Consider the following 19,362-nt stretch of genomic DNA (forward strand, 5'->3'; position numbering starts at 1 on the left):
AAACCCCTAACTGGGAAATTGTGTTACAGTCAAGAGTAAAGAGAATTTAACCCTCTTTAATGGAGGATGCTGAGTATTAGTGGAGCTTGTGGTGTTGGGTAATAGAATTTTATGTTGATATTATGTGGGAGAGTTTACTATGCTTTTAATAGGAAGGATAATGCATTCGTAAGAATTTTGATCCATTTTTATATATATATGGGATAAATGTTTGAAATGTTTTCCTATAAATGGATGCTTTTGATTAATTGCTGAAATTTGTTTGACATGTTGGAAAATATTTTTTTTTATTATTTTCATTATAACTTTCGTCGCTGTAATTACTTTTATCTGTTGTAGTAATTATTATTAATTGTTTTAACTACTTTAACGACCCTGGGAAAACAGACAGCTTATGATCTATAAATCCATTTATGAGCTATTCATGTCCGTGCCACCTCTTGGGTGGCTTAATTTTCATCAATTATAAATTTCTATATAATTTATTTTCTATATTCTATATTTGTAATATATTCTATATTATATAATATATTCTATATTTTCTATATAATTAATTTCTATATTAAATATAAATTTCATCAATTCTCTGCTGGAACGAGAGAGACTAACTCCGCTACTACTAACATTCCGGACTTCTGTAGTTATAATTAAATTCTCCACTCTCCACTCAGGCTCATAATACCAGCTGGAAAGAAACGTAAATATCGGCACTATGCCGTGGTGACAACCTGGTAATTTGTCAAGAGGTCAGAAAAAAGAGCTTCTCTTGCATGTGCATTACTAATAATATTACAAAGACTGCTGCTAAAGCCAGGGAACACAACGAAAATTTCTGTCATTGGTGGAACTACATGCACTCCCTCATCACACAACGTCACATTGCGTGATCTTAATATGTGTTTAGTTTACGTGAATTGTTTTAAAATTCCAGCCCTTTCCTGAAGGTCCCGATTAAATTATCACCTACGATATAAACTAAATCTTAAACCAACATTTAAGATTGGTCAGTAGTTAATAAGCAACATGTTGTTCTTGTTTTAGATTTAGCTACTCAGAACGGAATGTCCATGTAGCACGGGCTATAGTGAGCCCGTAATTGAATTAGGTTATTCGCGATAACCTTGTTACTTTGATATGTGATAATAAGCAACAGGACTGACCAATCCTTATAGACGATCAATGGTGCGGTGGTCACGGTACCGTGTACTTTTCGGGGTGATCTTGGACGTCATGGGTTCGAATCCTGGTCGGGTCATTTAGAGTTCTGAGTGATTTATGGCTTGCGTGTTCCTGCAGTCTGTCTGTCTGTCTCTGTCTGTCTGTCTGTCTGTCTGTCTCTGTCTGTCTGTCTGTCTGTCTGTCTGTCTGTCTGTGTCTCTCTCTCTCTCTCTCTCTCTCTCTCTCTCTCTCTCTCTAGACAGTGTTAAGGCAGTAACATCTTTAGTAGTGTTAAGGCACTAACATCTTTACTGATCAAGACGTTTCCGTTTAATGAAAACTCGTGGAAAAGCGAGCCGTTTTTGTAGTGTGTAATCATCGTGGGAAACACTTTCCGCCACTGCCAACCAGCAACCCTCCCACTCCCCTCCCCTTTCAATTCCCCGCTCCGCCACTCACCCCCCCCTCCCCCTCAGAATCGGCCTTTCCAATCCCTTTCCTGAGTCCACCTTCTTCTTACTTCTCCCTCCCACTTCCACCAATCACCCTTCACCCTCCACTCTTTTTTTTCTCCCACACACTTCCTCTGCCGAAATCCCTCTCCCATTCTCCGGTGTGTGGCTCAGTTGTTGTGCCTATAATCTTCAGAAACTGAATGTATCTCTTAACCCTGATAAAACTGTTCTCTATATTCCCCCTTGGAAAGATGTGGAGGTCTCTCTGCATTATACTCCCATCAGTGTAAAACAAATGTATAACACTGACATTTTGAGATGTATAACATTAGAAGCTATTGACAGTCATCTTCAAATTCTCAAACCGACTGAATCCTATGCCTTTACTGATGGCTCTGTGCAGTTAGGCACTGGTAGAACAGGTTGTGCATGTGCAGTGTATAAAGGGAATGAAATGATCATGACTAGTACACAGAGATTGAACAACTGGGCAAGCACGACACAGACCGAGCTATTGGGTATTTATCTAGCCACTGAATACCTTAAGCTCAATGGTGGTGGAGTTATTTTCTGTGACTCTAAAAGTGCTCTGCAGTCCTTAAATAACCCATCACAATGTATGTCGGAAGTAGCTTGTAATATTAAATGGAATGTAATTTTTGCCAATGATAATAATTCTTGTATAAAATTTGTGTGGATCCCATCCCATGTTGGAGTTGAAAAACATGACTTTGTAGATCAATTGGCCAATGAGGCTTGCAGGAAAGAAAACATTGATTATGACTTTGGACTATCTAATGCAGTTATTAGAAACATACAAATTAAAGAAATTAATTCAGATTTAGAAGAACTAAGAAATGCACAGAGACCTGAAAGCTGCAGTATTAAAAGTTATGACAAGTTCTGTAATAATAGGTATTTGTATGGTCAGCACAGTAACCGGACCAGGCAATGTGATGTAGTAATTGCGCGAATTCGCCTTGGCTATAGACACATCTGGCAGGTTAGTGAGGCTGAGCCACTACCAGAATATTCAGATTGTAAACTCTGTGATAAACCTTTAATGCACTCACTAGAACACTATATTGATGAATGTGAAACCGTAAAGGACTTTAGACCTCCTGGCCTATTGTACCACCAACTGTGTAACTATTTTATTGACTCAGGTGTTCTGGACGACATCCTAACAATTTACCCAAAATTTGCTTGTCCATTTTAAAGAATGAAGAACAATTTCTATTTTATACTCTAAGCTGCATCACTTATGAACCCATCCCTGCCCTTGTGTGGCAGTGCACAATAGAAAGTTGTTGTCACATATTCACACATTAAAACATTGATTGTAACCATGATATATATGTGCTTCAGCCTACAGTTTAGACCTATTGTCTTATGTATGACCCTCTGTCCTGCGTGACAGTGAATACTAGCATTAACCTCAATTTAATAAGACTATCAAAATTCTCAGATTAGGCAAAATTGTAATTAATTTTGTCAATAAAGATGTTAATAATAATCCCATTCTCCGCCTACGACTCCCACTCATCCCTCGCGCTCCTACAAAATCCTTTACAATTTCTCCCACTCCCTCTCTCATTCATCCTTCCACTCTTCCTACCAGTCTCCATCTTACTCGCCAACGCCCCCTCACCCCCATCCTGTGCTCCCTCCACCCCACTCCATCGTCTCACCCAACACCAGAAACCCCCCACATACCACCCCACAGCAAAAACTCCCCACCCACAAGCACCTCATCCTAGTACTCCTTTCCCCATCCACTCTCCACTTTTTCATTTACTTCACTGTAATAGAAACCAGTTTCTACTCAACCGAAAGAGGAAAAACCTCTCCCAAACCTAGAGACCATATTTTTTTGTCTATGATTGTTCAATTTGTAGCATTTAACTTCACCGGTGACTCCTCTGCTTGCTTTTACTCGCCTCGCTCATGTTGGATACCTTAATGTTATTGTTTTGATTTTTGTCGTGGTGGTGGTGGTGTTTGTGATGCTGTTGGTGATGTTGTTGGTGATGTTGGTGATGCTGTTGATGTTGATGTTGTTGGTGATGCTGTTGGTGATGTTGTTGGTGATGTTGGTGATGTTGGTGATGTTGTTGGTGATGTTGGTGATGCTGTTGATGTTGATGTTGTTGGTGATGCTGTTGGTGATGTTGTTGGTGATGTTGGTGATGTTGTTGGTGATGTTGGTGATGTTGTTGGTGATGCTGTTGGTGACGCTGTTGGTGATATTGTTGGTGATGCTGTTGGTGAAGTATTTAAAGCGATGAGACTCATCTGCTGTTCATAAAGTGCGAGATTAACGACTCTACTACTTCCTTGTGGACCGCAATAGCGGCCCAATAATAAATGTTTAGTGTACATTTCCTCCGGAACCCTCGATATGGATGCGAGTATTGAAGTGAGAACTTACCTTACCCTTCTTTAATCCATACCTTACATTCTTCCACATCCTTCTCTCCCCCAGTGAATCCGCATCTTTTGCTCTCTCACTCCCTTAACCCATGTCCTTCTTTTCCTTGTTTAATTCATTCGCATCTCCCAATCCATATCCTCCCCTCCCTCCTCTCCCTACTTCTCTTCAGGAATCCACACCATTCCCTCCCACAATCCACACCATTCCCTCCCACAATCCACACCATTCCCTCCCACATCTCCATACAATTCCCTCCCACAACCCATACCATTCTCCTACATCAAACCATAAACTTCCCCATCTGCCAACTATTCCCTCACTACAATCTAAACCTCTTCCTTAGTTCCTTACTTTCCTCGATTCACCCCTGCCATTCTCTCACGAAGTCTGCCTAACCTAAGCGTAATCTTTGTCTCACCTTAAGCACACACCGTGCTTGCATTACAAGATAACAGGTCAATGACAGCCTAAAGTGAAGCGTGGCCACTCCCGGTCCTGGAGATGGAACCAGAGCCTTGAACAGCAACACAGGAGCTATCGAGGTCAAGGGGTCAATATCTTGAAGAGAAGCGCAGTCGGTAAACTTTCTTGACCTTCACTCGCTCGAACATAAAAGTTGGGAGAGGATCATTTTTTAAGTCATTTCTTTTGTGCCAGAGTCAACAGATTTCCATTCTTGTAAAGACGTCTTAGATAAGCGGTAAAGAGGAGAGGGAGGCTGAAGCCGAGGTGATGAGGGGCTGAAGTAGTCGAGGTGATGGGGGGGCTGAAGCCGAGGTGATGGGGGGCTGAAGCCGAGGTGATGGGGGCTGAAGTCGATTGGAGGGGGCCTGAAGCCGAGGTGATGGGGGGCTGAAGCCGAGGTGATGGGGGCTGAAGCCGAGGTGATGGGGGCTGAAGCCGAGATGATGGGGGGCTGAAGCCGAGGGAAGAGGAATGAAACAAAGGGGAGGTGGATTACTGCCGAGGGGTATGGGAGTACTGATAGGGAGCTGGTGGACTAAAGCCAATGCGGAGGTGGGAGGTGATAGGGGTAGCCTACAAGCTGAGGGAGGTGGCAGTGAATGGACGGAGAGGATGGTAAAGGGGATAAGCGAGGGTGACGTAGGGGAGGAGGGACATAATATCGTAGCTCAGGGATCGACAGAGATATTCGCGAGTCGTACTTTAGACAAAATTAATAGAGCAAGGCTTACCATGAGAGAGAAAAGTGTTCCCAGCTTCCTGACAGAAGTTAGAAGTCGTCTGTTTCGGTTCCCACCTAAAAAAAAGTAGAGAGTGAGATAATAAGAAAGAGAAAAGAGGAGTTGGTACAGCCTGTGGGTGTGGGGACCGTTCAGGGGAATCATTTTCCCACGAAGAATAATAGCCACCAAAACGCGTGCAGAGTTAGGCCTATTTCTTTGTTCCATTTGTGTCAATTTATGATGAAAATCATCCATGGGAACCAAAATACGATATCAAATACTTATGGTTATCTGAAAGTTCACAACCATCCAGTATATTAGAGTATTCGTCATGTATGAAATATGTTATATAATTATATGTCATACACAGACGAAAGCATGTTGACTTATACAGTAATAGATAAATGAATACTGTATGGCTGTATTTACAGTCTACTGGTAAACCGTGCGTTGGGGTGGCCAAACTCCTTAATCATTCAACACAAGGTACCGCTTCCTTTTCTTAATAATTATATTGGCATGTTGAACATAACTAAGTGCGGCTGTTGAACATAAATAAGTATGTTCGATCGCTCTATGACAGCCGAGGATGGGTTCTCCGTCTCTTGTGCCAGCATGTTTCCCATCTATTCCTTCCCTTCCTTAAAGCCTCTTGTCTCCCTGTACATCCCTTCTTTTGAACCCTTCCATCTCCCCATACCTTCCCTCTCTAACCCTCCCATCACCTTATCCTCTTGTGACCCGTCCCAGTACATTTCCTTCCCTCATTTGAACCTTTCCATCCCCCCTTCACTCCCTTGAACCGTACTCTTTCCCCTTACCTTCCCTCCCTTAAACCCTCCCATCTCTTACCTTCCCTCCTTTGAACCTTCCTAACTTCCCTTACGTCGACCTTGAACCCTTCAATCTTCCTTTTCTTTCAGCCACCCCTTTTTCCACATCTTGTTCACTTCCTCAAACATTTAAATTTCTGCCGTACAAACTCAAGTCTGATATCATCCTCAGTCATTTCTTCCTGTTGCGGTTTTCCTTCGCCTTCATTGTAGAAATTAAAATTAACATTTTAGGCAAATAACACAGGTAAATGCAGGACGTGAGGAAGGTAGAGGGAAATAACCGGGAGAAGAGAGGGGATAAAAGTACGAAAGTATGAGTAAAGGGAGAGAAAAGGGATAGGAAATTGAAAAAGTTGAGTTGGAGAAAGATACACGAATAAGTAAACCAAAGGCAAAAGGGGAAAGAGTGAGTCTTTCAAAGGGACTTTTTGTATCTTAGAATACAATAACAATTCATTACGGTCCTCAGATGGAGAACAAGAGGAGGAAATACCACAAGTAATGACGACCATTCTCCAGGGAGAGAGGCAATGAGAGGCTCAAATCAAAAAGATGATGAAGGTGGAGGAAGGGAAGACAGAAGTAGAGAGGAAGAGGAACCAGAAGGGAACGCTGGAGAAGGAAAGTGTGATGGGAAGACGGTGATCAATATGAGGAAACAGCTACGATAGATTTTATTGTCGCCGAGTCATATAAACTGATCTACATGTGCCTCGAAATTGTTAATTGCATTAAAAAGTGACATTTGTTAAGACAATTTTTATGCAATATACGTATTTGCATATTTATAATGCAAATCTGTTTACTGATCTTAGTTATTGCTCGTTAACCCGATGTCCGTTTGATCTAGGTTCTTTATATTATAATTAGGTTGCAATAGCAAGGTTGAACCTAACTTCAGCTCACAAGCTGGAGGACCGAGCTTGTTACTTGGTCAAGTTACCAACTTGTTCTGGGTTTTGTAAGATTAACTTTAAAATACGACTGCGTCCATTGGCTTAAGGAATTTTACATTAAATTACATAACAGAGCTTCACAAGTTAGTGTCTTACCGAGGGATGTTTTATTTGCCGCGCTTCGTTTATTTAACATTCACATGGAAATGAGCGCAGATGATGCATGAGTTATAACATAGTAGACACGCTTGTTGTTATTAGGTGAGCGGTCATACTTTAGCTTGCATGGCTTGAATTTAGATGAGGTTAGGAGTGGTGGCAAAGCTTTCAAAGTCTCGCCAAGATGGATCACAGTTTGTGGAGGAGACGGGAAATGTTTTCCCTAGAAGGGTCGAGCTAGCCAGTACTTGTATCCGTCTTGCTTAAAAATCCTAGACATAGTGGTGGTGGGAAGTGTATATTAGGGAGACACGGGGTAACCGTTAACTACTGCTTGAACCAGCTGAAAAACTACCAGCCGGTCGTCGACTCGCCCATTCCCTCCAACTGGTATTTAAGAGACGGTTGTTGTGATGAGCCTTGGGGCTCGTGACAGTGTGGTGGTTCCTACTTGTGTTAATTACCCGTCCTCTTGACTAGTACGTCTAATTTTGTACGTTATAGTTCCCTAATGTTCAAATTATCAAGTACAGTACTAAGACAAATAACGGCTCTCAAATATTCACGTTTTATGCAATAAGTGGTTAGGTTGCTCGGGTTGCTACGTTTCTGTTTGGTTAGCACATTGTATTTTGTGCGTTGTGGCAGATCAAGAGAAGGAGGTGTGGCACTGCTATGCTAGCCTCAGTATTATTATTGCAGTCATTCACAACTTCCATTTCAGATTTCTATTTCCCTTCAGTTATGCTCATCTTTTAATGCTTATCAATATTATTGCCTTTTCTCCCCCCTCGGTGTTCAAAATCCAACACCTATTGTTCATCAGATTTATCCCTCACCTCAATCATCTTGCGTGCACTGTTCTTTGTGCGTTTTTCCTTGTATTTTATGTCTCTTCCTCATTCTTTAATGTCTCTCCAGGTGACCGAAGAGAGACAGCACGAGCATGCTACAAACCCCTAGAGAAACCCCGTCACACTTGTACAACGCTCGTTAAAATTTCCCAGAATTACCTGTAGCGCGGAGTCTTTGAAGTTACGAGCTGTGCTGTGCTTTAAGGTGAAAAATCAAGTCCATGTTTACGCTGTTAGAGGTCATGCTGACTCACGCCTAGAGATCAAGAAGGGTTCTCCTCTCAGTGTGAAGTGTAAGATCACCAAACATCCTCCACAGAGATATTGAAGGGTTATAAAGTATGACACGCGTCCAATGGTCGGAAAAAGAGCCGGCTGGTTAATTATTCACGTAGTCAAAAGTCCATTAACGTTCTTAATGAAATGTCGGCCGGGTTGATACCCTGCGCCGGGATTCTGATATTGTGGGAGCTCTGTCATGCTTGATCTCTTCTGTTGGTGCTTGATCTCTTCTGTTGGTGCTTGATCTCTTCTGTTGGTGCTTGATCTCTTCCGTTGGTGCTTGATCTCTTCCGTTGGTGCTTGATCTCTTCCGTTGGTGCTTGATCTCTTCCGTTGGTGCTTGATCTCTTCCGTTGGTACTTTATATCTTCCGTTGGTGCTTGATCTCTTCCGTTGGTGCTTGATCTCTTCCGTTGGTACTTTATATCTTCCGTTGGTGCTTGATCTCTTCCGTTGGTGCTTGATCTCTTCCGTTGGTGCTTGATCTCTTCCGTTGGTACTTTATATCTTCCGTTGGTGCTTGATCTCTTCCGTTGGTGCTTGATCTCTTCCGTTGGTGCTTGATCTCTTCCGTTGGTGCTTGATCTCTTCCGTTGGTGCTTGATCTCCTCTTTTGCTTGCCCTTAATCTCTCCTTCTGGTGGTTGACTTCACCCTGTATTCCGTTCATTTATCTTTTTCGTTAGTGTAAGCAAAGTCTTTTATTTTAATTCTCCATGTCGAGGACAGGAAGCCAGATCTTAGACTTATCCAGGCTCCTCCTCCCGCCGTAGGGCAACTAACGGTCTTCCTCAGCATGCAACCCACAATAATTGCCTATCTCTCGGGTACCTCGGTGCAACAGAAAACTTGTTTTCCGTTGCATGTTGGCTTGGGGTTCATTCAGACTTCTTCGCACAAATATTACTCACGTGGTCCCCTGCGTGTGAGGTTATTTGCCCAAAATGGTTCACCGAGTGCTGTTGGGAATTGGGTTAAGTGTCTTACGACTTCCTATTCTTTTAGCAGTCGTGGCCTAGTGGTGAAAGTACTGGACACACTAAGGTGCATGGAGCCCCTGGCTGTGTCCGAGTTCGAATCCTTTTGGGGTGATGAGTTTTCTGTTCCATATTGGCTTGGAGATCATTCAAGCTTCTTTATATATATATATATATATATATATATATATATATATATATATATATATATATATATATATATCGTATAAAATAATAATATAGTAGGGGTGGTAGGAGAAGAAAATACTCAAGTGTTCAGGGAAAATTTACACTGTCTTCTTTGAATACCCTATATTTTCTTCTCCGAGGCTATGGGTCCCTACAATTTCACTAGAGGTGGTACCCCTATAAATGTGCGTGTCTGTGTGTAAACCACGAAGAAATTAACACGTGATGGAAAAATGTGACGTTGACCGCGACATGAAAATCCTTAAATACTTTCGTATTAATCAATACATCTTCAGAAGGATGCATATTATTAGTCATGAAGATACGAACAAGAATTCCTCTTGTTCTTATGTTCATGAACTAAAGATATTGTTTTTCACCTCACTTGTATCCTTCCTGCATATTTACCCCTACCACTGACTTGTAATATTCATCCTTCTGGAGATGCATTAATTAATATGAAAATTCTTAAGGAATTCCTTGTCTAATTTTCGTGCGATGTCAGTGTCATCTATATATATATATATATATATATATATATATATATATATATATATATATATATATATATATATATATATATATATATATATATATATTATATCGTATAAAATAATAATACAGAAGGGGTGGTAGGACAAGAAAATACTCAAGTGTTCAGGGAGAATTTATTCTCTGAATACCCTTTATTTTCTTCTCCGAGGCTATGGGTCCCTACAATTGCACTTGAGGTGGTACCCCTATAAATGTGCGTGTCTGTGTGTAAATCACGAAGAAATTAACACGTGATATATATATATATATATATATATATATATATATATATATATATATATATATATATATATATATATATATATATATATATATATATATATATTATATATGAGAAAGTTTATTAAAAAAATTGATTTTGTTCAGAACCAAATAACAAAGTTCACGCTACAACAAAGGAAAATAAATCATACGAAATCCCTTTCAAAGCTGATTTTATTCCGTCTTTACAAAATAATAACAGGTGTTTGATCAAGTATTTAATATTATCAGAGAGCATAACAATCTTCACTCATAAGAACATTAATAAATTGCACCTCTGAAGACAAAGTGCATAATGGATTTAAACATTAGAAATAATCTATTTCATGACAGCGAAACTAACTTTTTTAAGTTAAAACGAGAAGTAAACTCATGGAAGAACTTACCAAGTTTCATAACCAGAGTAATACTGTATGTACAATTAAAACTAGATTTATCAAGTAATTCTATATAAATCCGCATCTTGTATTGTTTGCAAGACCATAAGCTTCCCGTAAACAAGCAGCCTAGTTGGGATCTAATGATCTTGTGTTGTTTGAATTACACTGTAATCCTTTGTAAATTGCCTAGATATAGCTGCTGCCAATAAAAAGTAAAAATAGTGATGTGGGATATATGGCAGAGTGATTGCCTATTGGTTGAGTACTCTAATGGTCGTGTGTTGCATAATCTTCGCTAAAGGTGAACTGATAGCCAACTAACGGCAATGAGCAGCCACAATTAAACGTTGACTTGCACAGCAGAGTTATATAAGTATAAGCAAGAGTTATACAAGTATAAGCAAGAGTTATACAAGTATAAGCAAGAGTTATACAAGTATAAGCAAGAGTTATACAAGTTTAAGTATATTATACAAATATATATATATAAGTTTTATTAACTTATTCATTACAGCGTAACAAAATTTTGTGAGGACGGAAAGATTGAGCCTCCAATACTATCCAGTCCTCCAAACAGAAGGCTGGCAGGTTCTAGCTATGCACAGAATGTAGACTATCCGAATATGTAATAGTCCTTATGTAGTACAATAGTCTTTATTTAGTACAACTGTTAATCTGAACCTACCACACGAAACATGTTTCAATCATTTCCAGACTGTACGGTAAATACTCAGTAAATACTCAATACAAATATAAATATATTTGTGCATAACACAAAACCAAAACCAATTTTCAAAACAGTTCTAGGCCTAACAACGCATGAGCCTCTAATATATATATATATATATATATATATATATATATATATATATATATATATATATATATATATATATATATATATGTCGTACCTAGTAGCCAGAACTCACTTCTCAGCCTACTATGCAAGGCCCGATTTGCCTAATAAGCCAAGTTTTCATGAATTAATTATTTTTCGACAACCTAACCTACCTAACCTAACCTAACCTAACTTTTTCGGCTACCTAACCCAACCTAACCTTTAGAGATAGGTTAGGTTAGGTTAGGTAGGGTTGGTTAGGTTCGGTCATATATCTACGTTAATTTTAACTCCAATAAAATAAAATTGACCTCATACATAAGGAAATGGGTAGCTTTATCATTTCATAAGAAAAAAATTAGAGAAAATATATTAATTCAGGAAAACTTGGCTTATTTGGCAAATCGGGCCTTGCATAGTAAGCTGAGAAGTGCGTTCTGGCTACTAGGTACGACATATATATATATATATATATATATATATATATATATATATATATATATATATATATATATATATATATATATATATATATATATATATATATATATATATATATATCTGAGAAAAACTGTTTATGATACAGTATAAAATACTTATCCTGACAGTTGAATACTGACTTATTTACGCCTGTGATAGTCGGTATATGTACTGTTGTGCTGGTTATGGTGATGGCACTCTGAACGGTTCTTAGATATTTGTTCTATAAACGATTGTTTGGGTTGAACTTTTACCACCATTTAAATACCTTTGTTGCATTAAAGGGAAAGTATACATTGCCAAGTTGCTCATGTATGAGGTAGAGGATCTCTTATATTCACAACCACTAACTTATGCCCGGCTTTAATGACAGTTTAGTGCACTTGGTAGCAATAAAGCAATTGGGATGTGTGATTTTTAACACATCACTGACACAAACGGTTGCCCAAAATTCTTTCTAGTTGTGTGTAGGATTAGTGAGCTTTATAGCTGCGAACAATAGTGGCATTATTCGGAGTGTTCTTCTCCATATATGGAGACGCATCTCGTTACGCCCTTCTGGTGTCTCGCTGTACAGTTAAGGGCTGCACAAGTAGTCCCCATTACTGTTAGAATTATCTCGTGAAACTTATAAGATACAAAGCATGCCAGACTTTTACTGCTAGTAAAACACCGGTAATCCAACAAATGCTTTCTTGTTAAGACTGAAGCCATTTAATGTTTACCAAGACAACACTCGCGTGACTCTACATAGAATCCTCTTGGGTTTTGTGATTATATATATATATATATATATATATATATATATATATATATATATATATATATATATATATATATATATATATATATATATATATATAATTTATTTATTATACACACATCCCTCGGTGAAAATATCGAATAAAAAAAACAGTTTATATTAGATTCGCCTGCTATGTCTTTATCTTATCACGCTTAGGTGATAAGCCCGGAAACTTATGCCCGGAACTTGTGCTCGAAGACTGATGCGTCTTCCACCATACATACATTTCCTTAACTTGTCTGACATTCGTCTCACCCTATGCGCCCGCATATCCAAGTTATGTTGGCCTGGGTGCATAGAGCGAGAGGAGATCTGCATAACACTGGCCATACATCACGGGAGATGCGTCCCAGTGTAAATTATGGGTGTGTTTTGGTGCCTCTGACTATAACCGTGGTCGCTGTATTTTGTCAGACGACGTTTATACAGGAGAGCTTTACTCTTAGGTCACTCGTGCATTATCTGCTTCTTTCCCAGAGACACTGTTTTCGTGGACGTTAGCCAAGCTTTCTCTAGATGCGTTAATTCGTCAAAATTGGTTCAAAATATTACCCACTAGCCTATAATGGTCCCATTAGTACGTATCTGTCTGTAGTGGTCCCACGAATCTATATTGGTGCTAGCACCACCTACCAGCTTATAGTGACCTAACCACTACCACATACTTGTCTGTACTATTCCCTCCATCACCCACCAATCTTTAGTGGCCCTTTCACCCCCCCCCCCCCCAACGAGTTAGTGGTAGCCCCTTCACCTGTCAATGACTGCCCTACTATCTATAAGATGACCTGATTGCTTTTAATAAGCATATTTGCAAGCAACGTACTTGAAACAGACATTGAATCTACTCAAGGTTCACACGTTTCTTACAGATACTTTACTTTTCATTAATTGTTCACAAAAGTGTACATAATTGTTCTTATAAACATTTGTATTAAGTAATTACGAGCCCAAAACTGAACATTATCCATCATCTCGACAGCGGACCTGAAGCCTATTTCAGTATTTTTAACATTAAAATAAGCTTTAAAACAAAACATCCAACTTTTAAGGGGAAATCCGAAGATTGATTCCTGAGCTTTTAAATGGAAACAAAAGGTCGCGAGGTCGGGTCCTCCCTAAACTGGAATAAGGAAAGGAATGATTATTTATTCATTCTGTATGGTAATGCACTAAATCTTCACCCTCTGTAAAGGAATTCAACAGGAAAAGCTTTTGAATTATATATGATAGAGTTTTGTTTAGGGAACAACACAGGTATGGGCGGACATATGTTTGAAATATATTTACATCTGTAAGTAGAAGGTTCGCCTTTAACGGATGGAGTACCGGCAGTAGAAGGTGCACCCGCAATGGATGGTGTACCACTGTGGTAGCTGGTAGCAATCCACCGCTTCTATCGAATGAACAACTGAAATATCCCAAAATAAAGTTATATGAATAACAACAGGCAAGAACCCACCAGTCACTAAACAATTATTATACAAAGCTTTAAGTCCTAAGCTTCCTCCATACGCCTCTACTCGCAGAGTCATCAATCTGTACACCCCCTTCGATTTTCATGAAATCTGAAAATGATCGGGAATATTAATTTTTTTTAGAGAAGGGCGATGGGGTGGAGTGAGAACAGAAATGGGGATGGGGAGGGATGGAGAGAGGAGAGGAAAGGAAAGGTGGAGTGTGGAAAGAAGGAATAGGGGTGTCTGAGAAAGAGGGGAACAGGTGAATGGTGAGAGGCGCGATGTTGCGGGAGGAGAGAGAGATGGGGAAGAGGGGGGAAGATTTAAGAAAGAGTGGGAGAGTACCCGGGCACCGCCTGGTACCCGTTCTAGTATTATGTAAGGTACTGATGTGTTGCAAGTATATTGCAACACATACAAATTATTTCAAAATATTTTTCATGAATTATATGTAGCTTAGTTTTAGTAAATCCCATCCGGGTGTCTGCTGGAACACACCATCCAGGTGTCTACTGAAATAAGAAAGATTAACAGACAAGGCTAACTCACTTTACCCACACATTTTCCCAAAGACTTATTTTGCATCCCCTAAACCGGATAAAAAAATCAAAGATCTAAATCTAATTTTTTAAAGTTGTTTTCTAGCACGCACGTTCATGAATTTATGGTTTTACCGATGAATAAATTGTGCATATTTCACATGAATAAAAGTGAATATATTTAATCACGACGCTTTAAATGATGGACTTAAGAGTAATTTTTATTTTTTGTATCTAGACTGAAAATTAGGTGGACCGTTTGTGTTATTTAAAATGCTGTGATCATTTTTCAGTACCTGTGGCTAGACTAAATCCATCCGCAGTATTTAATTTTTATAAGAAAAAAGTATTTAAAATATGAGATGACATCAAAGGGTTCATCGTTTAATGATATATTCTCAAACGTATTCATTCAGTTCATTCCAGTGAAATTATATTTAAATTACAAGAGATTTTTAATGTAATATCTCATTTTGATACTTTCATGTAATAATTTTGAAACCGAGTTTGATATCTTTAATTTTAGCATTACAGCCCACATCGGATGAGACATTATTCACAATTGTCCACATACAATGAGACATTATGCACAACAAATTCACATAATGACGACCACTAAGTAAAAGTAACCTGCATATATATATATATATTAGATACATGAGTGAAATCGCCGTGTCATAGGCAAGACAAATATATAAATTATTCCTACTCTCATTTTAGGTACATGTATAGATATTCTACCGTGGTCGACTGCTTGAAACGGGTATAGTACAAGTCGTATTTTTTTTTTTTAATTTATGGTTATTTAAACTTTGTAAAATTCTCGTGATAGCTTCTTGAGCTAACATAAGTGATGCATTCTGACATACGTGATACATCCAGACACATTTGCTACATAATGACACATGTGCTTGAGTCGACCTAGGTACTGGGCCAACACGGGAATCGACGGGTATTCCATCAAGTATATATAGTACATAAATGTGTAGTTTATATGGGGTATAATGTAAAAGGTTGTTTGTAGTAAAGATGACAGTGATAAAGACTGTATTATTAAAATAGTATGCAGTGAATATGTGACGTTCGAATATATATATATATATATATATATATATATATATATATATATATATATATATATATATATATATATATATATATATTATATATATATATATATATATATTATATATATATATATATTATATATATATATATATATATATATATATATATATATATATATATATATATATATATATATGACAGTATCAGACCACGGAGGAAGAATTGAAACAGGAATTGCCTTAAGTACTTTCGTATATTAATTCATTCTCAGAAGGAATGAAGATGTCCATTCCTTCTGAAGATGTATTAATATACGAAAGTACATAAGGCAATTCAGTTATGCGTAATTATACTGGACTAGTTAATCAATGTTGCCCTCTGTTATAAGGTCCAACTTCTCCATGTCCTCCATGTAATCTCTTCTTGATTTATTGTTCCAGTACTTTGCAAAGAATAATTGTCAGAGGCACCGGTCTATAGTTTAGAGCCTTCTGACTGTATATTTTTTTGTATTCGGACTACATTTGCCATATTACAGACCAGTCTCATAAACTTTGTGTCACCCAGAAACATGGATATGTTGTTGTTTGTGCTACTTGGAACAAAACGTTCCAAGTAGCACGGGCTATGGTGAGCCCGTGAACATGGATATGAATAATTCTCTCTACTCTGTTTGGTCGTTAACATTCAATCGTAATCTCTCGCCACTCTGATCTCCCTTTTCACTTTGACCCACTGCTTCCCACTCGAGATATATTCTCTTATTCGAGCTCTTTTTTTTTCCCCCTATGTGTTTGCATATAACCTATGTATATTTGTGCCGCACTTGCGTGCTTTTTGCAAGCATGCAATCCTTGACAAGACCCCTAACTCGCCTATTAATGCAATGTCACTTATCAAATACCATTCCAAAGCCGAGGAGTGCAGGCCGAGTTGTCCTCTCTGTAAAAGATTCAATTTTGTGTCCTAGTTCGAATTGAAAATCGAATCCTCTTTTCTACAAAGACTGGAGCATCGGATCCCAATATGCTTGCATCAGCGAAAACCAATGAGGACTGGATTAAATTCTCTTTGTAGCCATAATTCAAACTTGATGGGTTCCTTATTGTGATTTAATACGATTAATTTATAGTTAATCTGAAGGAATGCGAAAGCTGACGTCAGGTTGACAGTTATTGTTATACGATGAGGGTTTCTTTGTTGTGTGGAGGCTGAGAGGGAGAGAGTGAGAGAATGAGAGAATGAGAGAGTGAGAGAGTGAGATATGTCTTTCCCAGCCTCCCGTGTGTAATGTATGTACTCAACTAATTTTACTCGTAGTTGAAGTTTGGGGGGGGGGAGGGGGGGCAAATTGCCATATGGTTGTTGGGGTCTCGCTTCGCATTCCTTAATCGACTGGTGTTTGTGGGTGTATATATGTATGAGTCTGCGGGTGTGTGTGTGTGCGTGTACTCGCCTAATCACCTAATTGTACTCATCTAATTGTGCTAGCGGGGGTTGAGTTTCGGCTCAACCCCCGCCTCTCAACCGTTAGTGAACTGGAATACAGATTCCTGAGACTATTGGGCTCAATCATATCTACGTTTGAAACTGTGTATGGAGTCGGCCTCCACCACATCACTCCCTATAGTGCATCCCATTTGTGTGTGATTGTGCATTTGGATCAAGCGTTTGTTTTCACACTCATTAAAAAACTAGTGAACAGTTTTCTAATGAACGTGTATGAGATAGAAGGATGGAGGAAGGGAGAGACGTTCGCTCTTGTAACTCCTTACAATCGCGTAAACGAACTTTCATGAGAAATACGTTTTACGCATCGCGAGTGACCCCTAGTTCTTTACTACCAGGTACATACGCTCCCCTTTGTGAGAAATGAATCCCCTGTATGCGTGTGTGTTTATTACTGAGTGTCAAATGTTATTTTATTTTGTCTTACGTAACAAAAGTTCTTGGTTTCCTTAGGCCTGGTTCATCTGCTGTTTGTGCTAATTCCGGTTACAATTGTGTATATATTCTTGCAAACGTGTATATACATTTTTAAAACGTGTGTACATACACTTGTAAACGTGTGTACATACACTTGTAAACGTGTGTACATACACTTGTAAACGTGTGTATACACACAACGTGTCTATATACACTTGGAAAACCCCATAAACATGCATTTATTTTACTTTATTGCTAAGTCGAAAAACTTGATGATATTTAGATTCCTCTCTACTTCCCCATCCGTCTGATTCTCCCATTATCTCTCCCCCTACTTGCAACTCCCCTCTTTTTTCCTTTTCTTCCCCCCCCCTTTCTTTCTACCCCTCTCATTCTCTCCCTCTTCCTTTCCCATCCTTCTATCACCTCCCTGTATCTCTCTTGGCATCTGCCAGTTTTTACCGACCCATTTAACAATACCTTCTGATACACCATGGAACACGGACTAGTAGCCAACACGGCTGGACCACGGACCAGCCAACACAGCTGGATCATGGACCAGCCAACACGGAGGACCACGGACCAGCCAACACGCCTGGACCACGAACCAGCCAACACGGAGGACCACGGACCAGCCAACACCAAGCCAGACATGCCACCAGAGCGAGTGAAGATGCCCAGATCTTAATAAACGTCTTGATTCTGGTCATTATAACTTGAGTGAGGTGGAGGGCGAGCCTGATCATGACTTGGCACATTACGCTTCAGGTGTGCTGAGTCAGGTGTGAAGAGCAGTGATCTGGCTTGATCAACGAGTCAGGTATAGAGAGATCTCGTCTTTGGAAGTGGTTAATGTTTCAAGTGGCCTTGTTAAGTATGGTCTGATTACATGTGCAATGCAATGGTTATGACTCAAGTTAAAGTGTATCTGGTCTGGTTATGAATTGTCCGAACATTAGTCATGAATTGTCCGGGCTTTGGCCTCAAGCCTGCTTATGAAATATCCGCTCATTGGCCACAAATCTGGATATGAATTGTCCGGTTATTGGTCACTTGTCCGGCTATGAATTGTCCTCTCACAGTCATGGGTAATGTGAGTACAGGATACCCAAGGGTCGAGTCCCATTTTGAGACTTCATCAAGCTGAAAGGAATGAGAGAAAATATACTTGAACACTTGTGAGCAGCGATAAATGGCCTCCTAGTCCTGGGCCCCATTCCCTCAGTGACTTAATGACTTATTTAAGGCATTATTAGCCGTGTTTTGTTATGTTCAACCCACTCTGGCTGGAGCAACATACCCTGTTTGCAACATGGAGCATCACACGCTGGCTGTTGCAGGCAGCAACACACCCTGTCTGCTGCAGGGATCAACACTCTTGCTGCACCAGGCTGCTGCAAGGAACAACTTACCTTAGCTGCTGCAGGGAACAACTTACCTTAGCTGCTGCAGGGAACAACTTACCCTAGCTGCTCCAGGGTCAGCAGCCCCAAATCCACTTAAAAGTAATCTACATGTAATCCAGGAAATTCATGTCGAAACACAATTTGAGGAAACAAAAAACTATCATGTTATTTCGCTCTTTGTGAACTTTAGGCAGCATTAAATGATATTCTCAGTATTA

General features: G+C 39.3%; 1 protein-coding gene across 1 annotated transcript; it reads right to left on the reverse strand.

Annotated features, from left to right (window-relative positions):
• Positions 1 to 8,455: 8,455 nt before the first annotated feature.
• On the reverse strand, positions 8,456 to 9,125 carry LOC138357185 (serine/arginine repetitive matrix protein 5-like). The gene is made up of 2 exons (XM_069313834.1): positions 9,044 to 9,125; positions 8,456 to 8,877 (listed from the first exon to the last, which is right to left on the reverse strand). The coding sequence occupies exons 1-2, from the start codon at positions 9,123 to 9,125 to the stop codon at positions 8,456 to 8,458; spliced, it is 504 nt and encodes a 167-aa protein (XP_069169935.1).
• Positions 9,126 to 19,362: the final 10,237 nt, after the last annotated feature.

Source organism: Procambarus clarkii, chromosome 76 (genome assembly GCF_040958095.1).
Source record: "Procambarus clarkii isolate CNS0578487 chromosome 76, FALCON_Pclarkii_2.0, whole genome shotgun sequence".
Taxonomy (NCBI): Eukaryota; Metazoa; Arthropoda; class Malacostraca; order Decapoda; family Cambaridae; genus Procambarus; species Procambarus clarkii.